The 14937-nt window shown below is 41.4% G+C and overlaps 1 protein-coding gene across 1 annotated transcript in view; it reads right to left on the bottom strand.

Annotated features, from left to right (window-relative positions):
• The window catches only part of DNAH6 (dynein axonemal heavy chain 6), a 250339-nt gene that overhangs the window by 136363 nt on the left and 99039 nt on the right, over positions 1 to 14937 (bottom strand). Inside the window, exons 34-38 of the mRNA XM_078149111.1 lie at positions 12706 to 12873; positions 9929 to 10077; positions 7900 to 8007; positions 6112 to 6667; positions 3301 to 3423 (exon numbers count right to left, since the gene is read on the bottom strand). Of these exons, the coding sequence (XP_078005237.1) occupies positions 3301 to 3423; positions 6112 to 6667; positions 7900 to 8007; positions 9929 to 10077; positions 12706 to 12873 (1104 nt within the window). The remainder of the gene's footprint in view (positions 1 to 3300; positions 3424 to 6111; positions 6668 to 7899; positions 8008 to 9928; positions 10078 to 12705; positions 12874 to 14937) is intronic.

The raw sequence follows: 14937 nt of genomic DNA, 5'->3' as shown, positions 1-14937 counted from the left end.
TTACACAACGCCTTGCACATAGTCTGTTATTCAGCCTTTGTTTCTGAAGAGAACCAATGACATCATGGGTGATGTTTGGACTGGCATGTGAATTGGATTTGAGTGAGACAGAAGTGCACAAAGTCGCCGGCCTCACTGTCTCTTCCAGAATCACTGGAGTCCAGTGGCAGGACAAAAGTCAAGCTGACTGGCAATGGCCTGGGATCCAGCGGGTAACCCTGGAGTCTTTAATGTCTGACCAAGCTCTAAGTGCTCCACAGTACCTGCTTTAGCCACCTTGGTGGCTGTTGGAATACATTGTTCTCCTCTGCCCATTCTGCCAGGGGAAGTCTTCACGTGCTTGGGGTAGACATCCGCCTAACTCACCAACAGGTGGGAGACCTATAGTTTACCCTCAGCCTGGTTTAGCCCATCTGCCCAGACAGTTTCCCGGGGTGTGGTTGCTGCGTGTGTTACAGTTTCTCAGAGCCCCAGGTGAGAGTTGAGTGCCAGATGGGCACCAAAGGTGGATAAGCGGCCCTGAAAAGCACTCAGCAAGCCCTCACTCAGACAGGTGCTAGTGCTCCCTGAACACCTTATGTAACTCCTTGCACATAATGAGTGCTAAATAAATACTAACTATTGTTATGAGTTGGTCCAACAAGATCTGGTGGAAAGAACATTGCCTCTAGAGTCACTTCCTGCCTACAATGCTTATTACTGGTGTGGCCTTGGACAAGTCATTTGACTTTCCTTGGCCTCAGTTTCCTCATCTGTAAAATTAGTGGAGTTGGAATGCATTATCATGAAGGCCCCATCCAGCTACAAATCTATGATCCAAATCCCTTCTGTGACTGAGTCTTCCCTTTTTCTTGTAGCTGATTGGCTGGGAAGCTTTGGGTGATGGTGAGGCTTCATTTCCACATATAGACTTTTGAAAATGAAAGGTAGGCTGAGGCAGACAAAGCAAGAGGTGTCTTCTCCCAAAGACAAGATCATCTCTCTTGTGCCTGGCCATAGCTGTGAGAGCTTCTCCAGCAGAAGAGCAAGCAAGGTCAAGGGGATTAAGAAGGTTCCCTCCTTAACCCTGCTGGGTTGGTGGGCAAGGCTTCATTCAGCAGAGCCAAATGAATAAGCAAGGCAGGAAGGCACCCAGGGAGGAGCACGCCTTCTGCAGCAATGAGAGTGAATAACAAGGAGGCCAGCTTTAGTCATGCTGGGAGCTGTGAGTGACAATTCAGCAGCTTCCCCTCCTGGGGCTGGTCTCCATTTCAGTCATTTTTCAGTTGTGTCTGACTCTTCGTGACTCCATTCAGGGTTTTCTTGGCAGAGACACTGCAGTGGTTTGCCATTTCCTTCTCCAGCTCATTTTATAGACGAGGAAACTGAGACAAACAGGGTTCAGTGACTTGCCCAGGGTCACACAGCTAGTACATGTCTCTGGTCCAAAGGTATTTGAACTATCAGTTCCTTTCACCTGAGCAGGAGCCAGTGAGATTGAACTTCTGCCAGGTGGAGGGCTGGCATACAGATGCCAACCTGGATGCTAATCCAAATGGGATAACCTGGTTGATGGTTAGCAGATTGAACAAATGCCCCAGTTGTGAAAACATGGTTTTCTTTTATCAATCTAATTAAATGCTTTTCTAAAATAATATGGCCCCTATGCATCCATTCTTACCTCATCAAGGTCAGGAACATAACAAATGACCTTGGTCAAGTGATTCATTGATACACATTTCAAAGGGATGAAATGGGAACAGCTATAGTACGAGGGCTCCAAGATGATTTATTGGTGAGGGGACACACACACACACACAGACACACACACAGAGCTTGAAACTTGGCACCAGCCATGCAAGGGGTAGAGGTAAGGGGCAATTGGCCTGAGAGCCTGATAGAGAGGAATAGGCAGCTTGGTTTTGATGACACCCACAATACCCTTTGTTGTTGTGTGTAAGCTACTGTTACAGGCATGCTCAAACCAGCTTGAACTGTTTTTCAAGATCCAATTGGTAAATTTTCCATGGGAGCATTTATGCCTCAGAAATCAGCAAATGCCACAAATTAGGGCTTGTTTTATTTGGACCATAGGATCCCAAAGTGGGCAATACTTTGCCCTGGGCGGGGCACTGGAATGATGGGGGGTGGTAGTAGCCTTGTGTGCAATTAGGGGGTGTTGAATAAAATTAATGGGGTGGTGGAAGCATAAGGAAAGAAGAGAAGAAATTTTTGAAAAGCTGTTTGTACATGTTTCATCTATTGTGTAACAGAGTTAAAGTCATAGTGATTACATTATTTTCCAAATAAACACAAAAAATGCAAGTTATAACCAATCAATGGTCAAGTCTGCCGACAGGTCTTAACAAGCAAGTGTTGGCAGGCTAGCATGTTGCATTATCAGGAAGTCCGGCACGCATGGGCAGGAATATGTGTGTGTAATGACTTGTTTATAATACCATACCGTATGGTTACGTGATGCAATATTGCATCATCAAAATTTTGATGCAGGAAAACCCCATAAATTTACAATAAATTATAAAGTTTAAGATGTGTCATTAAAAATACATTTCATAGTTTTTGAAATGATGCAAATTTAAAAAAAAACATTAAAGAAAGTAGATTTGCAGGGGGATGCTGAGTAATTTTTTTTTAAAAGGGGGCAGTAGGCCAAATCAGATTGGGAATCTCTAGTACAGATTTAAGAAAGTGACAGAGAAAATATTAATGATGTAGGTTAAACTTGAGGGTGCTCTGTATGTATTTTTTTTGGGGGGGTGAGCTTCTTGTTAAACACTTATCGGCACAGTCCTGGTTACTATATGCTAGAGGGTCAAGGTAAAATATAACCTGAGGCATCATCAATCCAACAATAAGCACCCTATTTGCTTCAAGTCAGAGGCAATTATGCTGAACCCTAATTCTAACATTTCTCGAAATCTCTTATATGACAGTAACTGTTCAGAATTTCATTCAGAGGCATACAAAGGGAAGTCCTGCACACAAAGGGACCACATCCAGACACATTCCTTACTACACACACACACACACACACACACACAGAGGAATTATTTTCCTAGTCTAGTACAACCCCGTGGTAGTTATCTTGTGTGAGAATACTGGCTGGCTCACCTGATCTCATACAAAAAAGAACCAACCTCATTTCTTTGTGTTTGGGAGTGTTCTTATTTCTCAACTATTTCCTATAAAATCAGAAAGCAGAGCTGTGTAGCATTGTGGAAGACTTCCAAAAACTTACATAGGATGAGAGGACTTAAGGTTTTGCAATAACCAATTCTAAATGCCACAGCATAAACTTACTTTATCAGAAAAAGTTGTCTTCCATGTCAGGACATATGGCAGCCATTTTAGCTCTTCAGGATCCACATATACCATCCCACAGCGACTGACTGTTGCTGGAGAGGCAACCCTTAGATCTTGTACCTGAGATGCACAAAATAAACACTGGAAAAAGCTATTTATGATGTTTTCTGGCCCCTCGAAGTCTGGTTTTACTGGCTAAGGAGAAGCTGGTGTTAGTTTAAGAGAGGGCAGAGGAAGGAAGAGGAAAAGTGGTGAGACAAGGGGTGGAAAAGGAAATCTGAAGCAAAGAATGTAAAAGGAACAAGGAAAAGTTTCTCCTCGCCTAGATTTCATGGCAGTACAGTTGGCCTAAGCCATATTTTTCTGCCCCTTTGGCCTATGTGTCTACATAAAGAGAGGAACAGGGCTGGGGATAGGGACAGGAAGGAGGCCACAATGAGACTTCCAGTAAGTGAGGATGTAAACTCAGAGAGCAAGAAGAGGAAGAAAGGAACCAGGAATGGGCAGTGGCAAAAACAGAGAAGGTGAAGGAGCAGCTGCAGGGGAAGTGGGTGACTGAGCTCCACCCCTAGAGGTTTGGGGAAATATCCCAATCAAAGCAAATGATGTTAGGTCTGCTCGGGCTAGAAGGTCCATTGACAGTGCTTTCTGGAATATTCTGGCCTCACTATCCCTTTTACCATGGGACTTCCAACCCAGAATATTTTACATAAATTTGGGAAGAAAAGATGAGGAGGCACAGAGAAGGTCTTAGTCCTTGCTTGGTGAGGGGAGGTGCTTGCTAGTGCATTCCAGAGCTGGCTGCCTGGTAGGATCGTAGGATCAGATCTAGAGCTAGAACGGACCTCAGAGGCCATCTGCTCTAATATCCTCATTTTATAGATGAGGAAAATGAGGCATTTAAAGCCAATATGACTTACCCAAGTTCCCACAGATAGCCAGTGTGGGGCCAGGATTTGAACTATGCCTCCCAAGGGCATCTAGGTGGTACAATGGATGGAACACTGGCCTTGGAACAGGAAGACTCATTTCATGAGTTCAAACCTGGCTTCAGGCACTTGCTAGCTGTGTGACCTTGGACAAGTCACTTAACCCTGTTTGCCTCAGTTTCCTCATCTGTAAAATGAGCTGGAGAAGGAAATTTCAAATCAATTCAGCGTATCTGCCAAAAAAAATCCCAAGCAGAGTTACAGAAAGTCAGACACGACTGAAAAATGACTTAATAACAAGCCACCAGGCCATGTTGCCTCTCCAGTAAGTCGATTAATTCCCTTTTGCCATAGGAAGCACATGCTTTGGGGCTACAATGTGAGGATATGCTTCAAATCATAAATACTCTATGATGGGCTGGAAAGCATCCGGGAGAGGGACAGCCAAGATGGTGAAGGACCTTGAGTCCATGTCACAGGAGAGTCAGCTGAAGGAACTGGCTGTGAATCCTCCCCTGGAAGTCTTCACAAAACACCTGGAAGACCACAACTTGGGCTTCTTTTTTGAGGAGGTTATTGCTTCTGTATGGGTTAGGCTAGGAAGCCTGGAAACTGTCTTCCTATCCTAAGATTCTGTGACTCAATACTTTCTGGACCTTAAAAAGATGGAGCTATGCATGCTGAGGCAGCCTATGGCACATAGATAGGTTTAGCTGTTAGCCATCCCTACTAAGGGAACCAAGCTAAACTTAGGGGGAGGGGGAAATGTTACCAAGTATACATAGCCTAGTATTCAAATTAATGAATTAATGGAGGAATAAAGCATTTATTGAGGACTATGAGCCAGACACTGTACAAAGCGCTGTGGAGACAAACAGAAGCGTAAGACAGCCATTACCCTCAAGGAGATTCCATTCTAATGGGGGAGACCACACATAGGGAAGGTTTCAGCCACAAGTCAGACGGAAAAGTCCCATGATCCTTAGGGTGCAGCAGCCAAAGAGAGAGTGATTCCCCTCCTTCAAGGGCTCTCCTCTGCCCTGGTGGTCTGCTTCTGCTTTCTGTACTACTTTGGACTGTGAGCTCTTGTGTTCTTGATCTGGGCTTAGTAACCCGACATATTATTTGCATCATTGACCTTCTTGTTTGCTGGCTGCAACAGCTGCACCAGATGCTGATCTCAGGTTTCTGATCCCCATCTCATAAAAACTGACTCTGATTCCTTCCTTGGACCATGTCCTAAGTTGGATTCACCTTCCCCTGTCACTGAATGGGCCAGCTCATATTCAGGCAGTCAGTCAATAAGAATTAATTCTGTGTCCCAGGTATTGAATTAAGTGCTAGGGATACGAAGAGAAGTCAAAACACTCCTGCCCTCAAGGAGTTCATGGCCTAATGGATGGGACAACATGCAAACAACTACGTGCATAGATGATACAGGCAGTGTAAAGGGAAAGTAATTTCAGAGGGAAGGAAATAATGGTGGGGAGGACTGGGAAAGGTCTTTTTTCAGAAGGTGACATTTGAGATAAATCTTGAAGGAAGACAGGGAAGCTGAAGCAAGAAAGCAGAGTGTTTGAGGTAAGTGGCATAGCCAGTGTACGTGCAGAGATGGGACATGGAAGGTCAAGTTAAAAAAAAAACTTCAAGAGGGTCATCATTGCTCCATTGTACAGTGAACAGTGGAGAGGCAAGCATTAGAGTGGAAAAGTCAGAAGGGGCCAAGTTATGAAGAGCTTTAAATACCAAACAGAGAAGAAATAAGGTGTTTCAAGATCAGAAGAAAAGGGACAGATCAGCAAAATCACAGCAATCCAATCATCACAGACCAAGCTAACTAATATCATCAGCCCAAAGTAATGAAATGCACATACTTTACCTCAAATATCATATGGATGTAAGGGGTGAGTTTAATTCTTTCACTATTAGCCAAACAAAGCATCTTATTATCATCCAAAACGGTGTTCATATTTTCAATCCAAAGTGCATCCACTGGCCCATCACTGATAATCCATTTATGGTCTTCTGAAGTGTCATTCACTGCTGCTCGGACGCTTAGTGCCATCAAACCATCTTTCCACTCTAAGGTTAAATTGTTCACTTCCCCATACAGCTCACCCATTGTAATGGACTTTGGATTCAGAACATATGTCTTGACTGGTTGATAAAAGTAATTCTCAATTCCCATCTTATGCAATACCCCTAAGGTTTCGGCAAGAACTTGGTAAACTGTGGTCTTTCCACCTCCTGTTGGCCCAACGAGCATAACGCCATGTCTTACAAGCATGGTTTCATAGAACTGTATAACTTTGTGAACCATACAGGGCTCGGGCTGAAGCTTTTGTCCAGTCATAACTTCTATAATTGTTGACTGCAGAATACCATAATCATGTTCAGGGATGAGGACTCCGGGGAAAAGATCAGAAATGATTCCACTGGGAAGAAAAACAAAGAAACAAAATTTAAGCCAATTAGAAAACATGGTTACCCATTTGGATACTTGAATATTTATTTTTATTTCTTTTTTTTTTATTCTATTTTCATATTTGTAACATTCAAATGGTTAAAAATAATATTTTTTTCTCACTGATCTCCTTTTTGCCTGAACTCTTAAAGCATTTACATTGAAACACATGACTGCTATGAATGTATAACTATGTGTAATATGGCACTTATGTATCATGCTCTTTGGTATTGCTTCAGCTATTAGTTTTGTCTTTCCATCTCCTTGAGGGAATGACATTTGTCTGATTCTCCCAACATCTCCTTAGGTGATGAATGCACAGCAGCAGTATTATGTACTAATATCCTGCTGTCAGAGGAGACTAGGCTACCATATTGGGGCCAAACAAAGCATCCTTGCACACACTGATATTCTCATAAGAGAAAAAATGAGCTCCTACATCAAGGGAATGTAGGCCTGTATTTTTTTTAAGGAGACTGTCAGTCAAGACTCACTACAAGGAACTGACAAAGGCCTCTCTTTAAGACATAAATAATCTCTTTGAATGCTAAAATGAACAGAATAAAAAATAAAAACCATCCCAACATTGTTGTCCCTCTGCTACTAAGACTCTTTGTTATCATTGATCTAGTCCTACATCTCTCAGTTGGAGATGTCCACCAGTGAGTCAGTGCAGGACTCAAGCTCTTGAGAGATGTAGGGCTAGATATTTATATGTGAGAGTCATCTACATACGGATAATAATTGAACCTATGAAAGCTGATGTTCTCACTGAGAGGGACAGTGAAGAGCTTAAAGCAAAGAACCTTCAGAAGGTAATACTGGAAAGAGTGGGTCTCAGAGTTTGGAAGACCTGGATTCAAATCTCACCTCTGACATACTGTCTATGTGACCTTGGGTGAGCCACTAACCTCTCAGGGCTCCCAGGAAATCTGCCATATTGCAAAATAGCTGCCATCTGCTTTGCAGAGAGTTTCCATCCTGAAAGTGCCCTACCTCAGGGAAATTACAGGTGTAGACCATGTCTGTGGAATATATGGAATTCTGCCCTCTAGAAACAGGACAATTTTATGATTCTATTTTCAAGAAAAACAACTAAATAGAAGACATTTTCCTATTACATGCATGTTTTATTCTCAGTCAACAAAGAAAAGAACCATTTTCTTATGTTATTAAAAAAAGAAAATGACTTCATGACATTACCTGAAGAGAAGGGCATCATCTGTAAGAAATTTGGGTAAATTGGAATCTCTCAAGGCTCTTATCAACACGACATCTTCATTTAGATCTGGGTTCTCTCTCTTGAGGGACCTAAGTTTAAGTGACAGAAAGAGACAAAAATGGGGCTGCTGGACTCTTCGAAATCTTAGCTTAAACAAGATATGAGTAGAAAATTAGCAAGGAGTACAAAAGTTGTTTTTTCCCCCCTTTTCATGGCTCCAGAGAGCAATGGGTTGTGCCTTAAATGAAGCCTGGCATATTAATGCTGATATGGTCAAGTACAGGGAGTTGTGCATGTGTAAATGTATTGTGATTGTTACTGACACTGTTTTGGCTTGCAGTTCAGGAGGGTGGGGGTTGGGAGGCCCACAATGCATAGTGAGTAGACTTGGAACTAGGAACACGTGGATTCAGATCCCGCTTCTGACACTTGTGTGACCATGAATAAGTCATTTCATCTTTATGAGTCTCAGTTTCCTCATCTGTAAAAGAGGGAGTACCTGTTGTGCTGACCTCATAAGACTGCTGAGAAAGTCAAATGAGATAATGTACATAAAGCATTTACAAACTCTGAAGTATTACATAAATGGCTATAATTATAATTATTATTATTATGCATTTACTCTTAGGTGAATGTGGATACACTTGCCATGATAGAACACAAATAGGATTAAAAAGGTAAAGATTGTCTACAGAAGTTTTATCTTTCCTGATCTCCCTTAAAGCTGGTGCCTTCCTCCTGAAATTATCTCCCATTTATTCTGCATATGTTGTCTACATATATGTAGTTGTCTGCATATTGTCTCTCCCATGAGATGGTGAGTGCCTTGACAGCACAAACTGCCTTTTGCATGTCTTTGAATTTCTACCACTTCACACTGTGGCTGTCACATGGTAAGTCCTTAATAAATGGTTGGTAGGATAGGACTCCTGGGCTTTGGAAGAGGAGACCTTATTCAACAGGAACAGAACAGATAAAAGGGGGAAGTGGGGTAGGCAGTGTTGTATATTGAGGAGATATATTCATGTACATAAATCTAGGAGCTCTTGGGGAGAAACACATTTTGGAGAGACTAAATGGATGGAGAAACAGAACTGAGACAGCTGTGAGGATATATTACAGAGCACATAGACAGAAGGAGGACTTAGATAAGGAACTTGGTAAATATCGCCAACCAGTCATGATATTTAGTCATGGCAACTTTAGCTATCTAGAGAGAAGGTCGCTTCCTTTGTGCCAAAATCAGAACATGTGAAAAAAACATGTGACTTGTTTTTCATGATAATTTCACCCTTTGAAAGATGGAACAAATGACTAAGGAATTGCTATTCTGGACCTAAATCTGATTAACTGGCTGCTGAAGTAGAAATACCGGAAGCCTACTGCTTACTATCCAGTCTCTTGGCGGTGCAAGTAGAAAGAGCACCAGTCCTTAGTCAGGAGGGTTTGAATTCAAATCTGACCTCAGACATTTACCAGCTGTGTGACATCTAGACAAGTCACTGCACCTTGGTCTGCCTCGGTTTCCTCATCTATAAAATGAGCTAGAGAAGAAAATGGCAAACCACTCCAGTATCTTTACCAAGAAAACCCTAAATGGAGTCACAAAGAATCAGACATGACCAAAATGATGGAACAATAACAACACGGAGTTTACCGTGTGCCAGGTACTTTACTAGGCCTGAGAATACTCATTCTGTGTGTTAGATCTACCCCAACTGTCTATTATTTGGGCCCTAAAATTCCCCCACATTTTGATCTTTTTATTGTATACTTGAAGTACCTATAAGGAAGGTACTTCAGGGACAGGGTGGAACGAGTGGGGACCATTGGTAAAGATGAGAAAGTAGAGAATGGTCAGCCCTCAGGGTATGGTGGTGGACAGACAAATAGAGGACTTTTTTGGTCAACAGTGTAGAGCTTCAGGATGGTGTGATATGGCCCATTTTATGACAGCCTTTGAGTGTGACAGCACACTTAACCATATTGGGCCACTTGAGGCCTTCTTACCCAGCCATGACCAAGACAGATTTCACTGCTCTCATGCCAAAGTCATAGTGATCCTGCTGAGAGAGCTGTTCACTACAAAGTTTATACATTTGAGTCATTTTTCTTGCAAGGATTTTGCTGGATTCAAACCCTTCCGAATATAAAATCACCTAGAACAAAAAAAAATATTATGGAATTTCTGTTATAATATACTGGTATATTAACTAGAACAGGACTCTAATACTACCATGGTTCCATGTTTTCTCTAAGAATCTTACTGGATATTCAATAAAATCTACAATATATCTATGAGCTGTCACATCATTTTACAAGAAAATGTACAAAAAGATTCACCGTCATGCTCCAAGTCACGCAATAGAAAAGTAGCAGAAATGTTGGCTTCTAGCTCCCTCCTACCTTGAATGACTTAATAGGGACAGGGGATGGATCTGTGACTTCTTCAGTAAAGGGAATTCTTAGATGAGGGAACTTTCAGACTCCTTCTGCTGAAAGGGGGGTGATTTGTTCTCATAACTTAGTCTGAGAGAGTTGCCTAGAGTGGAGGGATGTTAAGTGACTTTTCCAGAATTTCACATTCAGTCTGTGTCAAGGAGGGAACTCAAACCTAGATCCACGGATTCAGAGTTGAAAAATAGAACCATTCCTATACTCATAGAGTTTGCATTTTACTAGGAAGGAAATTTGTATACATATATGTGTATATGAATGTATTTATAAACATGCGCATTATGTATATACAACTCATGTATATATAAGTATATATACATGTATGTATATGTATAGACATTATACATTCATATATATGTTTAAGTAGACATATCTATACACATGTGTATAGAGAAACAAAGAAGAGGGAGAAAGTGAGACAGAGAGAGAGGAAAGGAAGAAAGAGAGAAAGAGAGAGGACAAGAGAAGGGGAGAGATAAAGACAGAGAGAGAGACAGAGACAGAGAGAGAGAGATGTGATTTCAGTGGTATAGGAAACTCACTCTGCCAATGCATACCTTCTCTGCAATGTGTACTCTCAGAGTGTGCCTGGCACACAGTGTGACTTGCCCAGGGTCCCACAGACAGTATGGATCAGAAGCAGGACTCGAAGCCAGTTACTCCTGGCTCTGAAACCAGCTGCCTACCCACTATACCATGATGCCTTTCATATATACACATATACAAGTCTGGACAAAAGACTAGACTGTCTTAAGCCCACTAGTAATAATGATAATAATAATAATTAGCATTTATATCATGTCTACTATGTGCCAGGCACATGTTAGGCACTTTACAAATACTTTCCTCATTTGAGACTCACCACAACCCTGGGAGGTTATCATTATACTCATTTTACAGTTTAGGAAACTGAGACAAACAGAGGTTAAGTGACTTGCATAAGGTCACACAAGAATGTCTGAAGTGGGATTTGAAGCCAGTTTTTCTGACTCCACGCCTTGCACTCTGTTCGCTGAACCACCTAGTTGCCTACTAGCACCTGAGCCCTTTTTTTTAGTTCTACTGTAAAGGATAATTAGATCTTAGCTTAAGAGAGACTTGTGCCTTCCTGAAAACTACCTTGGTGTGAAAATATTGACAACGGGTAGAAAGCGTTGAAATTCAATCCACATAGACTTGTGGAATTTAGGTATGTTACCAATCAATGACAGTAATATGTGTGTATGCATAATAATATTATAAAGTAATAGATAAGTGAATATAAGGTAAAGTAACATAATAAAGAAAAACTCAGTTTAATCTGGTTTTATAGTTGGATATACAAGCCCAAACATGACTCAAATATATGTTGTTTAGTCATTATTCAGTGATACTCAACTCTTTGTGACCCCATTTGGGGCTTTCTTAGCAAAGATACTGGAGTAGTTTGTCATTTCCCTCTCCACCTCATTTTACAGATGAGGAAACTGAGGCAAACAGAGTTAAGTGACTTGCCCAAGGTTGCACAGCTGGCAGTGCCTGAGGCTGAATTTGAACTCAGGAAGGTAAGTTTTTCTGGCGCTTTGTACACAACAGCGCCACCTAGTTGCCCCTATCTGCTAACAATCGCTCTCTCTTTGTGGTAAGTGAGCATATTTACATGGGAGGAAGAAGGCAGTGGAGAAAGCCCTGGCCTTGGAGCTGAGAAAACATGGATTGCAGTACTGCCTCTGACATGTACTGGCCATGTGACCCTAGGCAAGTCCCATGGGACTCCAGGCAAATGTCTAAGACCCTAAGTTGCAGAGATGTGATGACCTGCATTGGCTGAGGGAATTTCCTCTCCTGGGAGTTCTTTATATAGATGAAAATACACATCCAGTTCTGCTCCAGCCCACATCTGAATATAACAGCTATTTTCATCTTTTCATTTCTCTCCCTACCTTCACCTGCCATCCCTCCTCTCTCTGTCTCTGTCTCTCTCTTCCTCTCTGTCTATCTGTTTGTCTGTCTCTCTGTCTCCATCCCCCCTTCTCTCTCTCTGTCTTAGTCTTTCCATCTCTCTCTCTCTCTCTCAATTGCCAAAGGGGAGAGCAAACCCAGTGTATCAAAATATCCCAGGAATATCTTTGGAGAAGCTGACAAATGCTGATGAAATAGTCGGAAAACAGTAACTCGAATAATGTCTGCATTTGCTCTTGATCACACACATTAATGCATTAACCTTCTCTAAGTTAGAAACATGTTGCCTAGAAGGGAGCAAACTGGAAATGAGATAAAAAGACATGCTTGAAATTCTTGACTTCAGTGCTTTGTGCTCAAAATTATATTGATTGTAGTGTGAACTTTACCTCTGCGATCAAGGCGTAATTTGGAACCATCATAGCAATTGGTCTAAACAGAGCTTTCAGATTATCCGGTAATTCGGTTCGTCCAGCATAGCCAGGATTCATGGTGATAAATGCTGCACAGGTCATAACCAACTTTATTTCGCGTCCCTCAAACATAAATCTAAAGAGCTGTTGGAAAAAAATGGAGAATTCTATTAATATTTTTGCTTCAGACTTTGGAAAATCTTCAGATAATGTTAGGAAGCTCCTAATATAGGACTTCACCATCCCCTTTCCTTGATAACTAGCCCCTCACCACTCCTGCGTGGAAGGACTCCTTGGGTTAATGTCAGCAGGCTTCTAGCATTGAATCTAGCACTAAACAACTGTTTGATGGGTCAATCACTTTTACTTCTGATATGTGAAATGGGAGATCTATTCTTAGAATATTCCTCCCAAGGTCATTCTCTACTTGAAAATAAGTAACAAATAAGCAATGTCTGTAATAGAATATTTTAGCTATTTGAAGACAGGGCACGGTAATATGCCCCTTCCTTTGGGTGTTCAGCTCTATCTGGAAGGATAAGTCTTAGAGAAAGGCCTTGTGCTTGGATTTATGGAAAGGCTTCTCTCTCTATCTTTCTGTCTCTCTGTCTCTGTCTCAGTCTTTGTCTCTCTCTCTTTCCTTTCCTTCTCTTTTTTTAGAGCAGGATCCACTCAAGTAAAAACTGACCTGCCCCTTTAAATGGAGTGATGTTTTAAAAAATGGAATTGGTGACCACAGAATCTGGGATAGAGCTTAGAATGCAGAATTTTGATTTTGCACCAGCTGTTAGGGGAAACCGAGAAACAAGCTAGAAAGATCTCAGAAAAGGGCAGGCAATTTTTGCCAGACCCAAGGACATATGACTTGGCTTTTCTTTATTTTTAAACAATAATTTTTATGATGAACTAATTTTTTTTTCTTTTATTGCCTTTGCTACAAAATTAGCAGTAATTTAAAAAAATGACTAAACAAAATGAGAACTACAGTGTTAAATAGAGCCATAAAATTCTCATTTACATTTTGAGAAAACATATAAAACTAAACAAATAGCAAGAATAATATATTTTCTCTCAAAAATCATTAATCCAAAGTTAAGAGACACGCCAAGAAATAATCTTGGTAAATATAGCTGATAAAAGCCTGACATCCAGAATAAATAAGAATTAAGCATTTAAGAGTAATAGTCCTTCCTCCAAAGGATATGAGCAGCTGATTTTTAAATAGGCATTAATCATAATACTTATAATAACTGCTAAAACTTTCCCCCTCTGTCTTGATGTTTGGGGTTTGGAGTTACTAGCCTGGGAGACCTTTTTCAAAAATACCTGGAGGAGGTACTGATTTGACATCTAATTCTCTCATCTTTGCAAGAGTGCATGTGGGGGACTGCTGAGTGGTGCAATGGATAGAACACTGCTCCTGGAGTCAAGAGGACCTGGGTTCAAATCTGACCTTAGACTTGACACTTAGCTAGTTGTGTGATTCTAGGCAAGTCACTTAACCCTGATTGCCTTGCAAAAAAAAGAAAATAAAAAGAGTGCATGTGGGTCTGTGTCTTCAGGGCTATTGTTTAAATTCATATTCCCAATTTGCAAGAGCTCTTTTCGATAGATCTAGGTATTAAAAGTTCCTGGGCTTTCTAGCCCTCATTAAATACCCCTGTACTTCTCCTGAGGAAAGCTGGGCTTGTCTTATAGAGATTCAGGTCGCTGTGATATTCTAATTGGTCTCATGTAAGATACCGGGACTTACTGACTGGGAAGGTTGTAAAAGTCGGACCTAAATCCTTTCTACTTGAATGTTTTTAAGCAAATTATCACTCAAACATTACATACTTATCTGCCAAAAAAATTATGCCAGAGGCAACAGCTGGCGAACCAACAATCAACCTTGCTAAACATTTGGGAAGATTTTCCACTTCATAGTATCCTATCTCTTCTTTCAGCCTTGTGCCCCCTTGAGTTGGCTAAATCTTCATTACCCAAACCACCTGGTCCCAACCTCCTCGAGTAAGTTCCAGTTTAATGACTATGAATCGTCTTCTACCCAATCTTCCCAACCTTGCTCTACGTCATCCCACTCTGGTCAGGGTTATGGGCTTTACCATCCCCTTTCCTTGGTACTAGCCCCTCACCACTACCTCATGGAAAGACCTCTTGGGTTAGAAGTCAGGAAGTTCTAGTCTTGGTTCTAGCACTAAACAACTG

The sequence above is a fragment of the Phascolarctos cinereus genome, unplaced genomic scaffold (genome assembly GCF_003287225.1).
Source record: "Phascolarctos cinereus isolate Bilbo 61053 unplaced genomic scaffold, phaCin_HiC Scaffold_2;HRSCAF=192, whole genome shotgun sequence".
In the NCBI taxonomy this organism is placed as follows: Eukaryota; Metazoa; Chordata; class Mammalia; order Diprotodontia; family Phascolarctidae; genus Phascolarctos; species Phascolarctos cinereus.
Note: the sequence above shows the minus strand (reverse complement) of the source record. Positions and strands in the feature narration are given on the sequence as shown.